We start from the raw sequence: 25,266 nt of genomic DNA, 5'->3' as shown, positions 1-25,266 counted from the left end.
TAATGATTTGAATTATGATGAAATTTGCTGTTGTGAAGATTTTTACCAACTGCGGATTTTTAATCACGCTTTACCACCAGAAGAACGTGAACGCTTAGTTACTGAATTGTGCTATGTATGGGATTTAGCAGTTTTTGGGGAACGAAGTCACAAATCAATTATCTCAATTCTAAGTGCTGCAGATGTAAAAGAGGAATTTAATGATGACCTCGGCACGTTTTTCATAGACGAATATAGTCGAAAGATTTACAGGCTACCATACGATGAAACATTGTATCAGCCAAATGAGCACAATGTACTCGTACCGTTGAAAGATGACGAACAGCACATTTATTTCTATGATGAATGTGGACGATATTTTATTGATCAGAAGACTCGACAACGAATTTATAAGGCGCATGATACTGCTAGTGAGTATATGATGGATAGTTCAGGTATTTTATTGAAAATTAAAGAAGAACGGGATGGCATAATATACTATTATGATAATTACGGCCGCTATTACATTAATAGCGATGGAAAACATATTTATCGAGAAGTAGATTCCGTTAGCGAATATGAAAATGATGGTCTAGGAAATCTTGTACGTATTAAAAGTTGCCTAGATGTTTTAAAGCCTTGTCCAGAAGATGTACCTGTAACAGAAGATTTTAAATATCTCAAAACAGCTGTAGGGACAGCTTTACGGCAGTGTATTACTGATGTTATTTTACATCAGCCAGATGATCCCATAAAGTATTTATCCGCCCGTCTTATAAAATATAGAGAAAATATGGAATTGAAAGAGAGGCGTGCACGGGAAAAAGAAGAACTAGATGTTGAACGTGAAATTAGAATTTCTGAAGAACGTGCTGCTGAGGAGCGAGCTGCTATGGCAGCCGCATTGCTCGTTGAGGGTGGAAGCGAGGCCAGTTATGATTCGAATCTTATAAAGTATTCACCAATGCATCCTGATGATACTGTATCAGTAGGTGCTAGTTCGTTCATCTAATACATTAAAGGATTATAAAAATACATAAAATATTTTGTTCTATTGAATAAGTTTTTTAATTTTTCATAATAGAGAATGTTTTATTTCTTTTCTTCCGTGTGATTTTATTAAATAATATAAAATGTCAATCGTCGTATTATCTTATATTGTGTTACAACTAGTGATTAACACATCTATTAGTTTGTATACGCAATAGTGACGGTAACGGTGATGTTGTATGTGTACAATTAGAAATGCTAGGATTGGTTCCTTTCTTCATTATTAAAATTGTATTTTTTTCTATCACAATGAATACTATCATTAAATATATAATTTACAGAAATAAGTAGCTAAACTAACGAACCATCTCATATAATATTAAGTAGGTATTGTAGTCAGTGAGTAGTATTACTATTTACGAAGAAAAAATAATACAATACAACACGCCTTTTTTTCTCTCCGCCTCCACTTTTATTGTTACACAATATTGATGCTACATAACTACGAAAATAAAGGAAACTTACACCTTTTTATTGATCATATTTTATTTTTCGATTGTATAATTATTAAGCATAATAAACGTTATTATAAAATTAACTTTAGTAAGCTTTAAGTTTCTACTAAAGTTTCTTTTTTTTTAATAGCAATATCTATATATACGTTCTGGTTGATAGCAACATTGGAAATGACAGCTGTGGTCGGCCATATTGAAATTTGTGAATTCGATGAATTTTGTTCGTTCATAGTTTAGATAAGCCTAAAAAGTTAAACGATCCAAAAAGTTTATAGAAGTCTATGGTATTCTTATTACGCTAACATTAAGTGTGCCTGGGGGTGTATAATGTAACATACATTTCTATACAATTAAAATGAGGTGATACTAGTTAAAAACAATTTCTCGTGCATACGTACTTCCTACAATGATTAAACTTTCGGGGCAAGGCTCTTAGTATTTTATGTAAATGAGCATGGGTCGGTGTGGAGTGACGTATCGACGATTTAAATTGAATGTTATTATAGCGCGTCAGTGTCATCGTGCATTCGTGTTGTGAAGACAACGGGCGTGCTCAAGTCGCGAAAGTAAATAGCTTAGTGAGAAACTAATGGCATATTGTATTTAGTATATTTAGCCATGGCACCGAGACCTCCTCCACCTCCTGGTCCACCACCACCGCCTGGGCCTCCTCCTCCACCGGTTTTTGGCAGTTCAAAAGGTGGTTCGTCTGACAATAGAAATGCTCTTCTAAGTTCGATTAGGCAAGGAGCAAAATTAAAAAAGACTGTCACAGTTGATAAAAGTGGACCATATATTCCTGGAAAAGTATCAAATGCGCCTACCAGTGGGTCACCAGTAGGGAATGGGGTGCGAAGTGCGGCTCCTGTTCCTAATGGAGGAGGAGGAGCTATGCCTGGCTTGGGTGGACTTTTCGCCGGAGGCATGCCCAAGCTGAGACCGACGGGGAAATTAGCGGGTAAGACACAATTGAATAAAAATTGTAATAATTATTTTAAACAGATACATACCAATAAAACAACTTATTGATATAATACAATAGAAATTATTGTCTATAATAGATAAAAATGTCACACTATCTTCTACAATGTTTTTTTATCAAGTCTTATCAAAACCTTACAATTATTCAACTACCTAAGTTATGTATTTGTAAGCAATAAATACTTATGAATAAATAGAAGATACATTTGTCTTGTCTTGTTTTTTGAAATCTACAATTTTTTGAAATAATATATTCAATATGATATAACTATTATATAAGAGTATATTAATGCATCCATAAAATTACTTAATTTCGAAATTTTCCTCTAACCTGGGTATTAGAGAGATTAATTTAAAAACTGATTTTTAAAACATGTAATTTTAAATTATTATTCCAATAAAATTAGCCAAGAAGCATAATAATGAAAATAAAATTGTTTTTCTTATGTATTATATGAGAAGGTTCACTCCATTTCTGTTTCAATTTCAACTCAAGGTTCCTTACGACATTTTGCTATCACCAAAGAAAGTACACAATACCCGTCGTGCTTGCTGTTATTCCAACTTGTATTATTTGGTTAAGATCCAACAGTATCAACTAAACTATCTTGGCTATATATTTATTTACCATTGATCATTTGTTAATCAATTTTAATCAACTTTATATCAAATGCAAATAGTTAACAATTTCATAACAATTTAGGGATTCCTATTATTTGTTATTGAAGTAAGACTTGAGATGTCAAATATGGGTTCAATGATGTTCTTTTGTCGTATATAAATTATAGGACATTCTCAATATAGAAACATTTAACTACTACCTTACCTAATACCTTGTCAAATTAAATCTTATATTCAATTAAATTTAACTGATGTTAATGCAACTGGGATGTTTTATCATTGCTTTATATTGTTGGTATGATTATTGAGTCATTTTTATTGTTAGACAAGATTTGCTACTTGATAAGCGTGACTTAAAAAAGCATTTGTAGGCAGACTGAAGTCATTATTTAATATAAAATTTGTTGATATATAGATGCAGAATTTTTATTTTTCACGAAGAATATTTAATACAAAATCAATATTGTAACTAATGAATTTTTATATACATATCTTATATTCTAATCTGTGCTAGTAATTCTGTTTTGTTTTTATGCAATTATTTATTACAATTATACTAATTAATTATTAACAGTAATTAATTCCATTTTACTCTGCAACAAAGTGTAAAGGTTGTGTTAGAATTAGATAGGTCCAAGGTGTTAATAAACAAAATGCTACCATTGTTGTCACTGGGAAATTTTTGTTCTAGTGATAGATTTTTGAGCTTGTGAATATTAAAAGTTCTTGATAGAGTCTAATTGAAAAAAGTATATTTTGATTTGATTCAGTAAGTGTATATTGGCACTGTATATAATTTTGTATTATATTTTCATTGTATTGCTAAAATCTCCAATGGTGCACTGTTTGCCTAAATGGTTTAGTGGCTTGCTTCTAAGCCTGGAGTCTAAATTGCCATGGATTCAAATAACAGTGGAGCATGTTAAATTTTTAGATACTCTCTCGTGCACTTAATGGCATTCTAGAGATAGGACATTGGTAGTGTTTCACTTTCATGCCTCAGAAAGCATGTAAAGACTGACCTGGTCTCTGATCATATTGGATAAGCATTTGAGTGTATTATGAGAAAGTATATTTGTGTTTGTGCACGCAATTGTGCCCTAATATATTTCCTGTGCAAAAGACTAGTTTTGACCGGTATCCATGGTCGATATTTGATCAGGATGTCTGTTATCAAATTAATTTATTTACCATTTTGTGATTAATTTTCGTGTCTGACTCTCTAACTATAACAAATTAATGAATATGATTCATTTTGTGTGAAAAAAACTGAATAATAAAATGTAATTACTTTCAAATTCAATGTGTAAATAATTTATCTGCAAAGGGATTCAAAAATTTAATTTGTCACCTTCTAATATTATTTACGCGATCGAATAGTTTGTAGTAATATGATTCGTTACAATGTAACATGTTGTTGTAGGTACAACACCAAATGGTCAAATACGTTCAGACGCCCCGCGGTTTCCACCTGCACAACATACACAAAAATCACCCGAAAAAACACGACCGTATCCGCCTCATAGCGGCAATGTGGTTGCCGCTATAACAGAGGCGTTAGCGTCCAGGGAGGGTCAGCGAGATTCTCCCAAGGAACCGCCTAGCCACCACCCGCCAGCTCGGCCTATGGTCAGAAGGCAGCCGAGTGAAGCGAAGGCCAGGGGACCACCACCGGAGCCGCCAGTACAGAAGCATGCTATGCCTTTGGTGAGTGATTATTAATAAAATTTAGAAATTGAACTAGAATACTCTATAACAAGTCGTTATCCTGCTTAGCACAAAATTATTCCGTGTTAAATGACGAGTGAACCACAGCAATAATAGGGAAAGCCTATAATATTTCTGTGTCCTGATTTGATAGGGTCTATATGTTGGGTGGTTTATATTTCTTACAGTGACAATATTGATGAGCGATGGTGACCACTATATAAGGTGGCCCATAGCCAGTGTAAATAAAAAGTACAACTAGTCGTTTCTATAATCGAAATGTTAACCTAAATAATGGGTATTAGTTTATTTATACTGTAAACAATCGTTAAGTGGATTAAGATTATACTTAATCTAAAGCATTAATATCAGATATAATTAACTCGCTATGTATCACGTCACAAGTGGCCTGAACGATGTTTTTGGTTAAAGTTACCTTTTGTCCTGTTCTTGTTTAAATATAAATATCACGTTAAAACATAACGTTTGAATATATCACGATAAAAACAAAAAGCAATATTCTCTTCATTTTTCACTCCTCAGTGAAAAAATAATGTGAAAAAAATTGAAGACCTTAAATGCAACAAAAAAGAATATAATCGCAATTTCTGTGTCTTGACTGGTTGTCCAGTTCAAATAAAAATAAAAAAATGCCTCTTTTTTCAAGATGGCGGAGAAAATTAATCGAAAATCTTGTATGATAATATCAAGTTTATCGAAAAATCAACCTTCTCGGTTCACATGCATTTATACGCCATTTTTTCCTTCGTAATGACTCGACTAGGATCTCTATAAGACTGATTGCCTTACAGATAGATATTCAAGCCTAGTTCTTGACCGTCATTTTATTGTTTCATCGTTGAAACATTTAAAGAAACAAGTAATTAATTGTAAACATTAGTTTATTACCTACATACCGACCTTAGAAATCGATTTTCTAAAGACCTTGTTTAAAACTACAGCATTATTTATTAAACGATGAAACTACTAATTATACTATTAAATCAGTCTCTATATGTTTAAAATAGGCTGCTTTTCTTCCGCCATATTGTGTCGTTCCTCGTTGGTCCACAGCTTAGCTTTTAAGGCTGCAGATCCCGGGAATCCTGGGTTCAAATTCCCTTTCGGCCTAATAATAAAAAGATAATAGGTATTTCCTTCGAAAATTTCGGTAGCAGCCCAAGCCTGTAAGTTAGAAGTTTACATATATGGTGGAACGATTTTCGGATTGCAGAGATCATCTGTGCACTATTATACACACCTGTGCATTTCCGGCGTAGTTGATTAGTCATTTATAAATTATATTTATAACATTATACTATATGCAAGTTATTTAACACATAGGTAATATGTTAAACATAATTGGTGTGAATAATCATCTGTGTCATTTGTATATGTATCATATACAAATTATATTAGTTTTTTTTAAATGTTCATGTATTGAGTGTATTTTGAATTTTCTGTTAATATATTTATTAATTTTGTCAACATTGTAAATATTTGCTTAATTTAAAGGTTGACTGGCAGAGAGAATTGGTGTTAAGTCGTCGTTTTGTATCGTGTATTCAATAATTGGATTTATTATTTCTGGGCATTAAAGTTTTCTGTATTTGTTTAATCTCTTAAGGTTACAACACGTACAAATTTCATTTCAGGTTAAATAAAATGTACAACATTATTTAAAGCTCTTTAAGTTTAAAAAAAAAGTGGTACTATTGTTAATTCTTATTTAATAATAAGAATCAACGATAGTATGTCGACTGCATTACCTGCGTGTGTGTGAGTGAAGGAGGTTCTGGTCTATATGCTATACACTTGAAAAATGTATGCAAATTTGTACGATGATCGGTACAAAAGAAGGAGACGTAAAATCTTAAGAACAAACACATCACTTTCGCATTTATGACCATAGGTTTGAATTCGCTTGTGAAATTTGATCCACACATATAAAAAAGTGAAGAATACCTTGTAAAAAAACAATTGAATTGGCTCAAATAGTTATTGCTACGTTAAGGAACGTTCTGTAAGTAATAGAAATTTCGTTTGTCGCAATTCGACAGTCGTCGAGTTCTCGTAAGTAGTTGCGTTATTTCTTTTTAGAAAACAAATATTTTACTTTTCGATCGTATCTTTTTCTCGAACAGCCTGGCGGAAGCTTACTTTCTACCAATACCACCGTCTTATGAATATTCTGATGGTAATTTGTTGAATTCATTAGTGTAAAACACTAATTAATTTAAAAAGTTTTAAATTTCTTCGTTAAATTTCGTGTTTATATTAAGATAATGAAAATATACATGTAAAATAACAGTACTCTGTATTGTTGTGTTCCGGTTAGAAGGGTGAGTGAGCCAGTGTAATCACAGGCACAAGGGACATAACATCTTAGTTCCCAAGGTTAGTGGCGCATAGGTGATGTAAGGAATGGTTAATATTTCTTACAGCGCCTTTGTCTATGGGCGGTGGTGACCACTTACCATCAGGTGGGCCATATGCTCGTCCGCCAACCATTGACATAAAAAAAAAAATTTAGTGCTAGGTATAGATTTTTTTAAATACATTGAGCCGAGATGTCTCCGGAGGTGGATCTTAAACGGAGTTCGCGGATTAAAATCTAGGTAAATTAAGTTCTTACGTGCTTGCCTTGTGGTTATAATCCAACTCGCGTAAACGAAATAAGTGCGGAGCAACTTACATTATGAGGATATTATCCAGCAGTATGACATTCACGGGCTTAATCTATATATATAAAATAACAAGTCCTGACTGACTGATTCATCATCGCCGTGCGTAAACTATTAAAGTTAGGGCCTTGAAATTTTGTGAGTAGGATCTTTTTATTGAGTAGGCACCCATTAAGAAAGGAGTTTCGGAAATTCAACCCCTAAGGGGGTGAAATAGGGGTTGAACGTTTGCATGGAAGTCCGTCATTTTTAAGTTAGAAACATGAATCTTTATTTTTGGGCTACTAATTAGAAATGAGTAGATATATATTTTGAGCGTTTCTGCATATTCTACTCCTAGGGGTTGATATTTCTTATGTAGGTTAGTCAGGAAATCCGTCATCTTTCAAGTTATAAGCATTAATCTTTATTTTTGGGCTACTGATGAGAAATGAGTAGATATGTATTTAAGAGTTTCTGGATATTCTACCCCTGGATGTACTAAAGGAGAAATAGATTATATTCCACGAATATCTTTGATACCATCAGAATACCCCTTTAATTTCAAGAGAGTACAGTTCACCATGACAATTCTAAAATGGCCGGAGAAGATATAAGAGAAGACTGTTTTTCGCATAGACAGTTCCAAAAAGCCTGTTCGAGATTGAGCTCTGTAAGCAGTCTGGTGTATCTAGCTTACGAATGTCGAACCACAAATGAGGTCTTAAATTAACGTAATATTCTAAATTATTCTTAAATATTACTAATTTTCACGCGAGCAAAGCCGCGGACAACAGCTAGTGGCTTAATAAAACAACAAAATTTTTGTGAATGTAAAAAAAAAGTATCAAAACTCGTTTTTTACGTTTTCCTGACGTGTAAGCTTTACGGGAGACCAGAAATATATAAATACCTTTAGTAACTTAAAGTTCATAAATAGAGTAAAATTATAAATACTGTTTTCAAATAAAGACGCGCCCACACGCATTCTCACGAAGGTAAAAATAATCTCGGCGGGCTATAAACTATATATCGCCTGTAGGTGGGGTCGATTTTGTAACGCATTTATTTATATTCAAAATCGTTCACCTTGCCTCCAGCAGCGTTGCAATCGCATCACGTAGACGATATTCGGTGTACATATAAATTAATAATTTGTAGTTTTAATATATAATTGGGCTTGGCGATGTGAAAGTCGCAGATATGATACCTAGTTACTTTTTTATAAAGCAATAGAACCGTACAATTCAACGTTTACCATCAGCAGAATGAATTGTGTTACTTATATAAAGGATTCTTTTTTTAAATCTTATAATGACGTCTGGTTCATAGGACTACCACGAACTCTCATCTTGTTCTCATATTTCAAAGCTTGAATGGAAAAAAATGCTTGAAGCGAAAATCGCCAACTATGGAAGCCACCTGAGAGATCCAAGAAGGATAATGAAATGAATAGCAGATAGTAAATGGTATCGATTTTTTTACAGTGTATGAGTTATTTCGCTGGACAGATTTTACTTCGTGGTAGGGCTTTGTGCGAGCACATCTGGGTAGGTTACTATTGACTTATTCTACCGCTAGACAGCAATACTTAGTATTGTTGTGTTTTGAGTGAGTGACTTCTTTCTTAATATTTTTATTGGCTATTTTTATTGATTCTTTAATGGTAATGTCTATGGGAAGTTGTGGCCCGTTTGCCCGTCGGCCAAACTTTATCATAAAAAAGACTTGATAAACCTGTCAGTGTTTGTAAGTCTTTTTTGCAACAAACTTGTTTATTCCAATTTTCGATTGTAAATTATGCAAACACCTTCTTTGTTATTGGTGACAGTAGAATTCTTGATTATATTTTATTTATTTTAGTACACGGATAAAATGAAAACTTCTTTGTAAAATGATTTTATTAATTGAACTTAATGCGAATAGGTTACCAATCATTTATAAATGGTCAGTGACGCCGCAGATATTAACGTTGTATGGTTACCCTTGAAACCTTAATTAGTACATTTATGGTACTTGCTGGTAATTACACGATTTATTCGGAAATAATTACCACCGCCAATGGTACCATGTAACGAAATTAGTATGTAAGATGTTTTAAAATAGCAATTATAACAGAATAACTAAAATATAAACTATGGGCATTATATGAGAATTAATAGCATCGTTAATTATGGTTTAGACAGTGGAAGATTTAGAAATATTTGAACGATGGACTAAGTAAAGATCGTTTTATAAATGAGAAACAACGACAAATAAATATTAATCGAATAGTAATTTAATTAATGCTTTAAAAAATGAGTACAACCCTAATGTCGATATTTCTACGAGTTAATTTAAAACGAACGTCTTAATTGTAAAACTTTTTAATTTCGTGATTGCTTCTATCTTATATAAGTATACCTAAAAATACTAGCTGAACCTGCGGCTTTACCCTCGCGAAATTTCTAAAATTATTTATATAATTAGTATTGCTTATGTGCACTTGTAATGTCATCTGTGCTGTTAATGTAATTTTAGTCGGTGACGATATGCGTTTTAAAATTGATTCAAGTGTCATTATGTAAAGTGTATTACTCCATGAAGCCTACTCTACTTGATGAATTTAAACTTTTCAATGGTAATAACTCGCTTTAAATACAAAAATATTATGTAACTTCATTTAACTAGGTTGTATTCGGGCGGATATCAGGATTTTTTTTCTTTACTAAATTGAATTTTAATGAAAGTTTAAACTTGGCCTACGATTGTGTATATTAAAACTGCTTTACATTGCTCGGTATTGCTTATTTTTAAAGTGTTGTATGTATTTAACTTTAAAATATAAAATTTCATTGTTTTGTTATATTTAATGAATATACAAAAAATTCCAAAGCTTTTATAAACAAATTTATAAATGGTATCCCGAGGAAAGTGTTTTTTTTTTAACATCATGAAGTCATCAGCCCGTTTAACACACACACATACTCACACTCACTCATACCCCTATTTATTTTTAACGCTTTAAAATACTTGAAGACAAAGTCAGCTTTAATTGTGATAAATTATTTTTTCTCATAAACAACGTATATGAATGCCGTATCATATAATAATTAATAAATAAAATTGAAATATCAAAATCGCAATCTCAAACACTGTACTCTTCAACACCGTCGTTATCGAGCGATAACTTATCAACACCGTTTGACTGGAGTTGGTGACGCAGCTGGTGCCACGTTTATATATAAACCACTCCTCGCACCGTCAATACGCCACAAACCATGAACTCTAAAATATCCCTTTTATTTGAATTAGGTTGGCCTACTGGCTACTGGCTAAACTATTGGTCACCACTGCTCGTAGACATTGGCACCAAAAGAAATAATCACCATCTTACATCGCCAATGTAGTTACACTGGCTCGTTCGCCCTTCTATTCGATACAGTATTACGCCGTATTTGTCTCTCGATGAAATAGTCGATGAGCGAATTGTACTCATTCAGGTAGACTTGCACAAAGATCTACCTCTGGTCATTTAGCCCTTCATGCCGATAACTTATAATTAAGAATAGCAGCGTTGACAGGATTTTGTTCAGGAAGATATTATTGTTATCTAAATCGTAAAAGTTAATTAAATACAATTATGATATATTCTATAAGCCTGTACCTATTCATTTTATACAGTAGATCATTTGTGTGTGTGTATAAATCAAATCAGTGAGAAAAACATAAACATCGGTCTCGTCGATTATATAGAAAAAAATGTGTAAACAAACGATGGATAAAGACAAATGTTATTCTAATGATGTCGGTTAACAACAAAAAAACAAAAACGAGGATAGTTCGTTGGAGTATATGTATTCGCGGCGAGATAACTGGGTCTTGCTTACATCGCAATTTGAATAATGATTGCTTTTCAGGATGCTACCATTTGACCCCGTTCCACAATGTCGTATGTGGGACATTTAATGTGAGAGAGAGACTAATGAAATAATCACATTATGTCTTTAAAAAAACATACAATGTTTTCAATATATAAAACCTTGGATACATGCGTCGATTTATTATAATGGATGGATCATGCAATACATTTTTAACCTACTTAATTAAAACAACTACAAACCAGAAGTCATTTATTAATATAGATTTATGCGTTCAAGTGTCGTTCATCCGATTAATGGTGATGGTTTCAGACATTATACCATCCATTTACGATAGATAACGCGGAAGTCGTACTAGATAATATTTATTGTCTATGAAAAACGGTAAAAAGTAATTGCATGCTGGGCTAACCTTATTTATAGTTTTTTTTAACAAATACAAGGCCAGTCTTATAAAACATTATAATCAAAGTAATTTTAAAGTAAAATATATACAATATTTTTCTTTTTTAATAAATTTATATTATTGAGTTTGCTTACTTAACGATTTTTTTATTATCTGTGGATTTTTTGATTTATCGTAACACCAAAGCAGTGATAAGCTATAAAAATATAGATAAAAAATACATTGGCTCGTCAGAAACATTGTATAGATTTTTGTGCTAATGTTGATTTGTTGCTTTAAATTTTTGTTAAGGTGCAAGGGTGTGAGTAAATTAATTTTATCTATACATTTTTATTTTTGTTATATACAAATCGTTGAAAAATCAAGGATATTTTATTAGTAATAGGGCTCTAAATTTAATGAAAATCTTTTTTGTAACGCATATTCATAAACAATAATTCGCAAGAAATGTACGGACAGCAAAAAAAGAAATTCTATTTCCGATAAAACTTACTATTACACAAACGAAGAACAAATAAATAAAGTAAGTTAATTCTAAAACAATGTATTTGTGAATTTGTGCCAGTGCTACTGTGAGAATTTTTTGTTTTATCGAAAGTATTTTATTACATTGGCACAGATTTCTAATGAGTCATTGCGCAAAATTTTGCCCTCTTACAATTACAATATCAATTAATAAAAAAGTAATCATAACTACCGCTTGAGATGCAAATCAGACTGATTTGTGGTTTTTTTCTAACCGTATATAGTGTAACAGAGATGCAAATCTTCTGCAAGTGAGTAAACACGACACAGGCTGTGTTTTATAAATCTTTATTATCAGGGCTTTATAAGTATGATAAGAGAGTGAACATTAATATTAATTACCTTTGTGCTAATAATATTCGTTCGAAATTAAAAAACAATACTACTATACTATAAACTTTTTTGTCGAATTTAAAATAACTAGTGGTTATGTTGCCCATTGGTCGAAATTGGACGGTAATTCATTGCTAATAAGATTTTATATGCTTTGATTCGAAAAATGAGGCTCAACTGGAAGATACCTTGTCACTGCTGCAATAAGAAAAATCAAATGAAAAAAATGTCATTGATTTTCATCTATGTCATGACGTGTTGTAATTCGCAGTATGAACGTGAACTATGAATGTTTCGTATTAAATATTATGTCGATAAACGTGTATGTGTATCGAAGTGTATGATTTTTTTTTTTTTTAATTATTATTTAATGTATTTCTAATGCATATTTTATAAAAATATTAGCTTTCTGCACTCCTTCTCCACATAAACTTTAATAGTGCCCACATATCCCCCGAGGGTAAAAAAGGGATACAATGTTAATACTTCAAGTATCTATTAAAACATAGATAAAAAATATTTATGTAACACTTTGTTAACGGAACAGTTTATTATCTGTAACTTAAGTTTTATGTGTGTAAATTGTATTGCAACGTGTATGTTTATACATGTACAATAATTATTTATTAGATAAATTAGTCATCCCTGTGTTAGTAGTATGTCTTTGTTATCTTATATAATATGATGACTCATAAAAAATATTATAATTTGTCTGATTGATTGACTTTCATTGTTTCTGCTCTATTCCATTGGATCTTTGCTAGTTCTCGAGCTTTGCTCAAAAATAAAAATTCTTTATAAGATAAGATGTAGATCATTCGTGTCAAGTCGACTATGACATAGATTTATTTTCCTGGTATGAATCATAGAAGATTAATAATCAGTTCATTACAACTAGATAGTAATTATCTAACAAACAATTACATATAACAGAATGTATATATTACATAAATGAAAGAAAAAATCCTTTTACTTGGTGGTAGAGCATTGTGCAAGTTCGTCTAGGAAGGTATCCTCTCATAACATATTCTACAGCCAAATAGCAATACTTAGTTATGTTTAGATTTGAAGGGTGAGTGAGCCAGAACTTAAGGTACAAGGACAAGGTTCCCAAGGTTGGTGGTGCATTGGCAATGTAAGGAAAGGTTAATATTTCTTAGAGCACCAATGACAATGAGCGGTGGAGACCACTTACCATCCATTCATTAATACAAATACAATAATAAATTCCACTGTTGGCCCAGGTACTCCTTCTTATAAAGATGGTTTGGAGCTTACTCCTGGTGGAGTATGCGAGTTGGTGGTCAGAGGACATGCGTGTGAAACATTTTGATCCGACACATGCAGATTTCCTTTCGGAGTAAAACCTACGCCGCCGAGCATGAAATTAATAGTAAACACAAATTAAGTATGTAGATGAAAATTCAGCGGCGCTTGACGCCGGACCAGCTCGGCTATAATACAAAGATAATGGAATATATCAAAAATAAAGTTCCTACGACATAAGTAAATTAATTAGACTTATTATTTAAATAATAAATAATAGTCATTATATTGATGATGTTAGCAATTACTTAATAGCAGGTTGTGTAATTATATTAAAAAAAATATGTCGCTTGTTTAATAAAGATTAGTCACGAAGCGACGATGTCATGGTCATGAATACTATTAATATTAACAATACAAGTTGAGAAGATACGCTTTGTTTAGACATTGTATACTACATATATGGACTATCTAATTTGGTCTCTCTATAATACTCTAAACACTAATTCCAGTATAATAGTAAATATTATCAAGTTTTATACAAGAAATGACTGCTCCGTGCAGTTTCACCAGCTTCCATTGCTATTGCTCCGCTCGTGTGGGTCGTAGTGTGATGTTATATAATATATAATCGTCCTCAATAATCTATTTATTTTATCTTTTCTATGTAAATAATTTTTTTTCGTATTGGTAGGTCCTTTGATTAATGCGTTCAATAAACAAACTCTTTAGCTTTATAATACTCATTTTGACTGGCAATACCGGCCATATATATGTCAAAGTATTTTCAGCGCAACGCGTTACTCTAAGCCAAAAAAGACAAATAACTAAAAATAAAGGCACTTTAGACGATCGATTGTATGAAGTTGAAGATTGAGTCGGCAGTCTTTTCTTAGTTTGTGTCTATTTGAAAATACAGGTTTGCAAATTCCAGTGAGTGAATATTTAATTTCAAGTCTCTTGTATGTCTTATAGTTTAAACGGTGCGTAAAACACAAAATCATTGTTGAAGAATTTTGCTATGAAGCTTGAAACCCAAAGACGGATTTAGGGTTCTTTATTTTTTCTTGGGGTTAAAGTTGTAGATGAGGGGTTCTTGAAGGGTTTTCATCATAAGATAAATTCCACGCGGGCGATGCCGACATTACAGTAATTGTATATAATTAATGATAAATTAATTATGCTCAGTGACAACACCTTATTATTTATATTTCGAAATTCAAATTAGATCGAACTCTATATTCCGCAATAGTAGTTTTAAATGAGATCCTCAAAACAATTCCTTTCTGACACGTACCTCATTATAACATGCACAGTTTGACCACAATTACTTCCTATGGAGAAATTTTAGTCTGAACGTTTGCCAACTAATTTGCGGGAAATAACAGTGCCAAGAACAAGGGGGACTTCTCTCGGCGACCCTTAGACGAGGGATAAGTTTTCGACTTAATGGAATAGGCGTGTTATATGTTCGTTATATGTGTTTTTGTTTACAGATAATTTCGTGTCCAGTTTATAGTATTCACAGTCGAGTTGGTCAGATAATAATGACTTGAATTTTCGAAGAAAAAATTCTCAAACTTTTATGTTTAATGGAAACCAGATTCCTCTATTGTTTTAGCTGCCGTAATAATTAATAATAAAGTTTTTAATTTTAGCTTCTATAACATAACTGATGTTTTTCCATCTTGAAAATTTCATTGTGCGGTTATGTATATTGGTGTTAATTACACCTATTTAATTATTTTATTTATTATTTAATTGAGAAATAATGGTCAATTAAAGAATCGTTAGAGCGAAAACTTTTCAAATAATGCAATTTAAATTATGTATGTATTTAGTTATTTTAATATTGTATTTTTTGAAATGTTCGATTATAAATCATAGTTTTATAGTTTTTGGTTGAGGCATTGTCATTCTGACAACAATGTTTCAAATATTCGTTTAGTAATTATACGATACGATATTTTGATGGTGAATTTAATTCAATTAACATTATCGATTTTGGTATATTCAAATGGAAAATATGACGTAATTAAAGCCCTGTACATATATAGCTTAACTGCTGATATAAGCTCATGATTCACCATTAACACACAATGTTTGCGGTTGTCCTTAAGTTTTCCCTAAGCGCCTTACCTAAGTACAATAAATGTTAATTCGAATCATGAGTCAATACTGATTCACTGTAGATCGGACGTGAGCGATGCGGTTTGGACAAACCAAACCAAGGTTTAATACTCGGAAGTAAATATTAAATCCAGTAAATCTCACTCGTTTCATTTAATAAAAAAAAATGACGATATTTAATTTAAAAAATAGTTATGGCATTATGAAACAAATTTTCATCTATGCAAATTATTAAAAACTATAAATGAATAGTTCGACAAATTTCATTAATTAAAATTTTATTTGAGAAACGATATAATTATATTGCTTTTAGTTTCAGAATCAATCTTTACTAGAGCAAGTATTTTCAAAATAAGTAATTTATAAAAGATTAACCTTGAGAGTCATTTAATTCGTACAATGTGCATTTAGATATGTATATGTAATTTTTTGATATCGTACGGTGTTGTGCGGTTCGTTTTAGTGGCCTTAAAAGCGTCACCTGAATTGCGAGAACAGAAGCAACCTTAAAATGGTAGCTCTACTTAAGTTTTATTCCCGTCCTAAGGGTGTCATATGGAGGTCGGGTCAGCTTTCACACATCACGTATTTTATTCATGTACGAATTTTAAAGCATATTATTAAAATATGATGATACTATCATATTTTATAGTGCTTACTGAACCACCCTGTAGATCCAGGAGATTTCGAGAAATCATTCTCATTAACAGCACGGAGTAGTAAGTTGTTAATATTACATCCTCGTGCCACGGAGAGCAAGTAAATCTGGTCATATGCTGAACTTTGTTCTAAAGTGTACAGATGTTGGAACCTGCGAAGTCGATATAGTATAGTCAAGTTTATGTGGTTTCAATGTGGTCTTGCTGTCGTGTCGGATCCGTCACATTATTAGTAATATCCCTTCGTTGGTGATATAACAATTCAACGCGGAACTATTTGTAGTGATGAGTCACGGAAAACCATGCCTTGTATAATCGGAATAGGTGTCACATCCCACCCGCCGTGGAGCCATTTGCCATTTGTCTGTTTACAGTAATTTCATTACAACACTTGTAATTTGTATTACTATGAACTTCCGCAGCGCTTTGATTGCTTTTATGAATGAAATTGACTTGATATTTCGTGGGATGAATAATTTCATTTAATAAATGATAGGTTTATTTTTATTTACCGTTTATTATATTTTGTTGGGATAAAAAGTCGACTGTCATAAATAGAAATTCATCAAACAATGTCTTGTGAATCAGGAATTATAATGCAAAAACAATTTCTTTTGCCTTGATATTATTTTATCGTATCCCAAAAGTAAAGATAATAACCGGCTACCGCTATTAAGCGGTCAACGAAACTTTGATCATTCACTGAGTACTCTTTTATTTTTGGGATAAATAGTATGTTATTCAGTGACCTAGTATATAATTACCTACGTATCTAGTGCATAAATCCTCAGCAAGCGGAATTTTATTTAAAACACTCAGCGGCTTTCGTAAAATATACGGTTTGTATTTTCGTAATTACCAGAATGAATTGATCTCTGCAAACATTAGATATGTAAATAGAGGTTTTTTTTTTATGGAACATGTTAATCTGTTGTTTCTATTTGGCTTGGCAACTAAATTTTAATATAGTCCAGTAAGCTATTACAATAACTTTTGAATAGTCTTTTTATAAGGTAAATTAACTTCAGACTCCGCCTACGGCCTCTCGTAAGAATGTTTGCTTTAAGGCATAATGTCAACATGTGCGTTAACACAGATGCTATCACTGGCGTGAACCGAGAACAGGGTATTTTTTATTCCCTTACTCTCATCAGTCCGACGAAACGGCAATCCGATCCGACCGTAAAGACGGCAATTGCGGTTTTTGCGAAACACGGGATTGTAACAATAACCTTTTAGTAACAGTCCTGCTTTTACTAAGAATATTTGAGGCAAAAACTCGATAGTGTATATTAACCAGTGACCCGAATGTAGGGACTTAGGATTACATAATATAACATAATCAGCCTGTAAATTTCCCACTGCTGGACTAAGGCCTCCTCTCCCGTTGAGGAGAAGGTATGGAGCATATTCCACCACGCTGCTCCAATGCGGGTTGGTGGAATACACATGTGGCAGAATTTCGTTGAAATTAGACACATGCAGGTTTCCTCACGATGTTTTCCTTCACCGCCGAGCACGAGATGAATTATAAACACAAATTAAGCACATGAAAATTCAGTGGTGCCTGCCTGGGTTTGAACCCGAAATCATCGGTTAAGATGCACGCGTTCTAACCACTGGGCCATCTCGGCTCTTAGGATTTCTAGCGACTTAGGATTACAACTATGCAATTTCGGTGGGAGATAGTAAAAAAGTAGTCTTTGAATTATTGAAACCAGTTTGTCGGTATAGGTTTTTATAGCCTATTCCAATGAAAGTAGGAAAAAAGATACAAAAGCCTTAGATTTACGTATTTTATGCTATTTGCTAATAACTCAGCTATATTATGCAGTACTAAGAGTTTAAGATTAATATATCTTTATTTATAATAAAACAGTACTGCACTTAACCACTTAATTTTACTTCCAAAATTCCGATAACAGTTTCGCCACGTTCACAACGCCATTTTGTTGCAAATTCATAGTGAAAATCATAGATTAATCAAGTCTAATGATATCAAGTCATTTCGCTGTCAAATGTTGTTTATTTGCCTTTTTTATGGTTGGAATAGACTATAATGAATTATTATTTTAACGCAACTCCGTTTTAGATTTAAAATGTATTATTCTATTGTTTCAGAGCTCATCGGACTCAGTGCTAACAACCGGTTCAATAACAGAACGGATAAGCCACCGGCAGCAAGTATCCGAACAGAACATACCGCCTCATGTCGCCTCAACACTGCACCGGAATAAGAGCACACTGCACTCTGGCTCCCAGGCTTCTTTGGGTATGACCTTTATATTCATTCTAAGCTTTCAATGTACTGATGACGGTATCGAAATTTTTACACTTTTTTTCTGGATACATCGAAGTCATGTCAGTATGACGCGTCTATAAAAGGAACAAAGCGTTAGGCGTGTAGTTAGGTGAGTATGTATTCAACTTGAGTTTAGACGCTTCCAAAAGATTAACTCCTGTTGAATTCACAGAAACGTTTAATCGGCTATGTTTGATTTAACTTACCGACTGTCTGGTGGATCAAAATTTTTACCTCGTAGAAACCTGTTAAAAGTTTTTGTTCACTTTGTTGCGCATAATGGCTTTTTATTATTTTTTAATCCGTCGAATATTTAAAACGAGAAGATCATAACTTTAATTTACTTCGAAGCGGATTAATGTCATAATTAGCAAGTTTATAATCAAAGTAAATATTTAAATAACACATTCTTAGTATTAAAAGTGCTTTTATACGTAAATGATTTAATCTTTCCAGGGGGTTCCATGACATCCCTAACGTCAGCGACATCAACGCTGACGACGCCCGCTTCATCGCTGTCGACGTCGGACCTCTCGGAGCGTCCGCGAGTGAGTCATGGCAAACCGAATCTGGCGCCCAAGCCGCCCGTGCTGTCCCCCGCGCCCGACAGGCCCTCGCCCCCGCCTAAGAAGTTGATCGTCAATGGCAAGCTCGCTGCGAGAGCGCAGAGTATGAGGGTGCCCAGGTATGAAAAGTGTGGATTATTAACCAAATACATATGTATTTTAAAATACTGGATATATAAATACTAAATAGTGAATACTGAATAAATACTGGACCGTATTTGTATATTCTTAATTAAATAATACATATTAATCTAAAGCATCTACCATCTAGCATAACCTACTTTGCATTAGGCACAGTCCGAGAAGGGGGTGGGGGGGTGACCATGACCGATCAAAATGGTATATATCTAAATTAATAAAAATGATTGTCTTTGGCTTCGACTGCTCCTGCTTTTAGTACTGGGACAATTAATGTAAGTTACAACTTTACAACAATGTGTATGTAATATCCATGTGTCGGTGTCCACAGGTCCCCGCCGGTGTCCCCCCCGTCCCCCGGGGGCGCCCGCCCGCCGCCGCCCGCTAATCCCCCCGTCGCCACCAAGAACCCCGCATCGCATTTCGGTATGCATACAATTTCGAGAAACATGGAACATTTAAATACACTTATTATTACATTAGTAACTCACTTTAGCCACAGGTTGGAAAGAGTAATGATTTCGTATATATGTTATTATGTTTAGTCTGTTAGAAATATTATCCATGAACTACATTAATTACTATTTTAAACAGAATATATTAATTATTATATAATGTTACAGCCGATGTGATCAATGATTATAATCTATCTAATCTAGTACCTATCTTTTAAGTCAGGTAAACAAAACTGTCGAAATGAATAGTAAATGCTACTTGACTGCTTACCTGCTACTATGACCACACACTTCAAGTAAAAATGTGCAAATATTAAAAGTATAAAACTGTAAATCAATTAAGTACTGATATAAATTATTATTATATTTTGTCTATGAAATTTGCCATAATATTAGTAACAGATAGAATTCGTGCTCGAGTCGTGATCTAAGGACCCCCCCCCCCCGCAGGCACGCTGCGCGCGCCCCGCGGCCTGCGCCCGCCCGGCGTGTGCCCGCCCCCCCCGCCGGGCGCGCCTCCGCCGCCCCCCGCGCCTCCCGCACGTGCCGCCTCGCTCGCGCAGCCGCCGCCGCCGCCGCCGCATCACCACCACCACCACCACCATCATCGCCTACACGTGAGCATACGCAAACATACCCACTTACCGATCACTCGCCAGTCGATCATTGGTCTTCCATAATCGGCTGTTGGTCTTCGGCTGACGGACTTCGTAATCTCGTTTGATTGTGTAGTCTATTCCAATCGAAGGAGGAATGCTGATAAACATACCTTATATTTACGTATTTCTTGTGATTCGTTGATAGCTCTTATTGTGTATCTTAATATTGTGCCCGAGTACCGGTTCTTGATTAAAGAGTCTTTATTTATAATACAACACTATTAAATTTAACTACTTAACTACTTTAATTATTCTACCATAGTCCCGATAACAGCTTCGTCGATATTCATAACGCAATTTTTTCGTGATTTCAATTCAACCAATGATATGGCGCCTGTTCGATGTCAAATACCTTTTGTCGATGAATGTTTATTCGGCTTTTGTCCTCTTGTGGTTGGAAATAAATGCCCGACTTACCTTACCTTAATTACTTATCACGCGGTAATAACTGAATCCTCCCAAAGGAAGGGTTTTATGAGAATCAATGTCGCTGGTGTCCGCAGGCGGAGGAGGGCAGCGCGCCGCAGCCGCCCGCGCGCGGCTCGTCCATGCGCGCGCCGGACCTGGAGGCGCGCTTCGCCGAGCTGTTCAACCCGCCCGCCAGCTTCCCCCTCCCCGACCCCTTCCTGCGCATCGCCAAGGGCTACAGCAGCACCACCGTCGCCGGTAAGTACGCGTAGGTCGCGCTGGGAACTTTGGAGTCGACTTGTTTCGTCTCTTAATCATGTTTGTCCGACGTTAATGATCGTAAATTACGGTTATCGATACACAAAATATATTTATTTGTGCAAGAGACTGATCTCCGTACGGCAGTGAAAATGAAAATAATCATTTCTAACCTCGAATATGAACATCTGTCATATAAAGATTACTAAATTTAAAAGTATAATTGTATGCAAAATGCATTGAATATTGTATAGAACATGTTTTAAATATAGAAAAATTGACAATTCCTTTTTAGTACCGAAAGTGTCTTATAAAAGTCTGAACTTGTAAAATAATTATAATGTCAAATCAAATTCGATATTTTTGGTTTCGTCAAAAAAGCTATCTCTATGAATGTTATACATTATTATAACAGAAGCGAAACGCACATAACTTTGACTCAGCAGTCTTAACAAATATCGAAGTAACAATAGTATTATGTTTTGTATATATAGATTAAAGTTTTATAGGTACAAGTGATAAGTTGGCATAATAAATGTTAGGTACTAATATATAGTCGATTGGGAAACCAAATTGGGATTAGATTGAATTGTTATTAGTTCTAGTGTAAAAGATTATATCCGTTAATGTTATGGTGCATGAATGTATGCATGTGATGTTTAAATACTTAAACTTTGTTTATGATCACAGAAAATGATTCAATCTTTAGTAAATATTATTATCTATATGATAGATATTATTATATACGAATGTAATATTTTAGTTTAAAATCATTTCTATTTTGCTCACTGTTTTGAAATTATAACGACTCTGTCAATATAAAACTCCCCAAAATGCATCTAAAATTTTCCATTCCATGTGGATTTTGAATATAATTTGTTAACTTTACGAGTCGAAATGGCATTGTGTGTTTTTCATCCATTTCATGATATCACGCTCACGAGTCATTTGTCATTAAATTGGAAGCAAATCATGGGAGTTGTGCATTAGCATTTTCGATTTCATTAAATTTCGAGTCACTCTACACCAAATTTTTATTTTATTTTATAAGGATAATTATATTGAAAGATGATAATTTTTAGTTTCGTGTAGTATTTGTGAGTCATTATATTAATCATATTGTATGTAGTTAAAATATATTATTGGTTTAGAAACCCCTTTACTGGCTAGGACGTTCATTGTACATATTGAAGACTGACTGATTCTTAGTATTTTAATGATATGAGACTTTACCCGCTTTTATTATTTTTAATATGAAGTACAATCGGTCGGGTTGTAATTAAATATTTTTTTATTAATTTACTTGTCGTTCTCTTCATACTTAGTAGATTATTTTCTTACCTTTAATATGTATAATTTGCGCCTGGAGCTCTGCACGTAGAAGTGATGTACGCCTATAAAATATTTGTTTCGTAGTTGAGAATTCCTGTTGCGATTCTTTTAATTATAGTGAGGTGCCATTATTGAAATTGTTCTGTAATCGCGATCCTGCTTTAATATATATTTTTTGTTTTTAAAATCGATGAGAATTTTTTAGCTTTAATCACTTTATCTCGTAACTGTTGAATATATTTTTTTTGTTCTTTTTTTGTCGTCATTTTTTTGTGACATGTAGTGTTGCTACTTTTTACATTTTGACAGTTACGAGTTTTGGTGGTAGCTTTTTGCATTGAAATGCAACTGGTATTGTGATACAGTGTATGATGCTTAATATTTATATTCATTATGAACAATAAAAGAATAATCTTTATTGAAACGTCAAATATTTCATTAATTAACCTAATATGTGTCTTGGTGCTTTATTGTTGATGTCCTACGCTTTGGAGCAATCATTTTGCAGGTTTTTTATATTTAAGAATTTTGATCAAAATAAAACGAGATATTTTCTAAAATTAAATAACATTCGTAGAGCATTTAAGCTCCGTTATATAGTTTTTTTTAATATAGCATATATTGTCTAAAACGATTTTTCAATAAGTTAATAATATCACACAGTTAATTTATAAAATTTTTGTGCATTGTTCAGCCAACTATAAGACCTGCATGGGTAAGTTTCTGTTATTCTATACGGATTGAAAATAGCTTTACAAGCATGACTTATTTGCATGTGTTATCAATAACTGTAAAGTGCTCTTAATCTTTGTTAACGATTTTTATAATATTTGTTTACTTTTGATAAGAAACTTGTCATGTGGATATCCCACATAAATCGAATTAAAAGACATAAAGCAGGCAAATGTTCCATGTCAAAACGCCAAAAATATGTTAAACAATACTCAGCTTGAAATATATTTCTAGATTAGATATAGTGCATGTCTAAGCTCGCGGTGCGTCATTTGTATAACACCCCCATATTGCACGTAACACTAAAACACCGATTGCCAAAATTCATCGTATCAATAATAGCAAGCAGTATACATAGTACTCACCCACGAGCTAGCGACTCGACCGACAGAGATATCTAACACTAATAGACGTAGATAGCTGCGGAATCGTCCGCTTCGTAGACGATCGATCCCTACGAGGCGGGCGATGACGATTTAACGCTTCCGCGACAGCGAGCAAGGCGCAGGCGCCGGCGCCGCCCCTGCGCCTGCCGCTCGCGGGCTGGTCGGGCACGTCCAGCGCGTGCTAGCGAGCGCGCGGGGCGCCCGGCCCCGCCCCCGCGCCCGCGCCCGCCCCCGCGCCCGCGCCGCTGGCCGGGCCCGCGCTGGCGCCGCGCGCGCACCCCGCGCACGCGCTGCTGTCCGTCGCGCACGCGCTGCTGCGGCCCGCCGGCGCGCTGGCCTCGCGCGCGCTGCCCGTGCTGCCCATCGAGGAGGACTGCATGCCGGCCGACGACGTCAGCGACCTGCGCGACGTCGTCGACGCGATCAACAAGCTCTGCGACACCATGAAGACGTCGTACGACGGGACCGACGGCGGCTCCGACGACGGCCCGGTCGAGTCGGCCGAGGTGACCGTCGTCGAGAGCTGGACCGAGCCCGCGGCTATTGTTCCGGAACCCCCGGCGGTGGAGCTCGAGTCTTTTGATACACGATCGGTATATTTCGACCCTGAACCGGCGGCATTCGATCCGGAACCCGTGCTGGCCGAACCCATGACTTTCGACCTGGAACCGACAGTTTTCGATACGGAACCCGCGTCAGTCGAGCCTACGGCTTTCGACCCGGAGCCAGCAGTTTTCGATCCAGAACCCGTGCCAGCCGAGCCGATGAGTGAGATGTATTATACCGCCTCTTCTGAGGTTTCGTTGCTGTCCGATACGGATATGCAGGATAGAGCCCAGGGCGAGGACTCGGACAGGGAAAGGGACGATAGAAATAGTGTAATGGCCGGCCACGTAGCGGCGATGAGAGAACGTTTCGAGAGCATGACTAGGACTAACACGCCGTGTCCAGATTTAATGCGGTCCACGTCGCCATCTTTTGAAGTATTCAGAAATATTTCGTCTTCGCCAGATATTGAAAAATCGTAAAAATGTCTTATTATGTTTAACCGTTTCGATCTTTGTATTCAATTTTTGCAATTAAAATTTTACTAAATGTACAATAATGTAGGTTCCTAGTTAGTATAATCTAGGTATTTCGAGAAAACAAGTTTCTAGTTACAGGAACAATCCTAACAAATTTGATCTTAAGCTGACCATAATCAACCAAAAATTAATGAACAGGATTTAGGAGAATTTAGAAGGAATTGTGCCAATTCTGAAACTTACAATGTTATGGTACTTTCAATGTTCATTTACAAAATATTAGGTTGTCTATGGTGAGCTAAGAATCTGTTCTTATGGTGGTAGAAAATTTTATACATTTACTATGTTGAACAAAACACTACTTACCGTT

General features: G+C 34.6%; 1 protein-coding gene across 2 annotated transcripts; it reads left to right on the top strand.

The window, feature by feature from the left end:
- Positions 1-1,649: 1,649 nt before the first annotated feature.
- Vrp1 (Verprolin 1) lies at positions 1,650-24,124 on the top strand. Of its 2 annotated transcripts, XM_064216780.1 has the most exons (9): positions 1,650-2,442; positions 4,510-4,793; positions 18,757-18,907; positions 19,394-19,622; positions 19,973-20,067; positions 20,547-20,713; positions 21,259-21,421; positions 23,448-23,468; positions 23,980-24,085. In XM_064216780.1, exons 1-9 carry the CDS (start codon positions 2,103-2,105, stop codon positions 24,054-24,056), a joined length of 1,527 nt encoding a protein of 508 aa, XP_064072850.1. In that variant the 5' UTR covers positions 1,650-2,102; the 3' UTR covers positions 24,057-24,085. The 2 variants fall into 2 exon arrangements, with proteins under 2 accessions (XP_064072850.1, XP_064072851.1); XM_064216781.1 differs by lacking the exon at positions 23,448-23,468 and having other exon boundaries at positions 23,980-24,124.
- Positions 24,125-25,266: the final 1,142 nt, after the last annotated feature.

This window comes from Vanessa tameamea, chromosome 13, assembly GCF_037043105.1.
Source record: "Vanessa tameamea isolate UH-Manoa-2023 chromosome 13, ilVanTame1 primary haplotype, whole genome shotgun sequence".
Classification (NCBI taxonomy): Eukaryota; Metazoa; Arthropoda; class Insecta; order Lepidoptera; family Nymphalidae; genus Vanessa; species Vanessa tameamea.
Note: the sequence above shows the minus strand (reverse complement) of the source record. Positions and strands in the feature narration are given on the sequence as shown.

Coding starts and splice junctions, on each gene's coding strand:
- Vrp1 (XM_064216780.1), top strand. CDS start 2,103: ATGGCACCGAGACCTCCTCCACCTCCTGGTCCACCACCACCGCCTGGG. Junction 18,908..19,393: donor TGGCTCCCAGGCTTCTTTGG/GTATGACCTTTA, acceptor TAATCTTTCCAG/GGGGTTCCATGACATCCCTA. Junction 23,469..23,979: donor CAACTATAAGACCTGCATGG/GTAAGTTTCTGT, acceptor CTTCCGCGACAG/CGAGCAAGGCGCAGGCGCCG.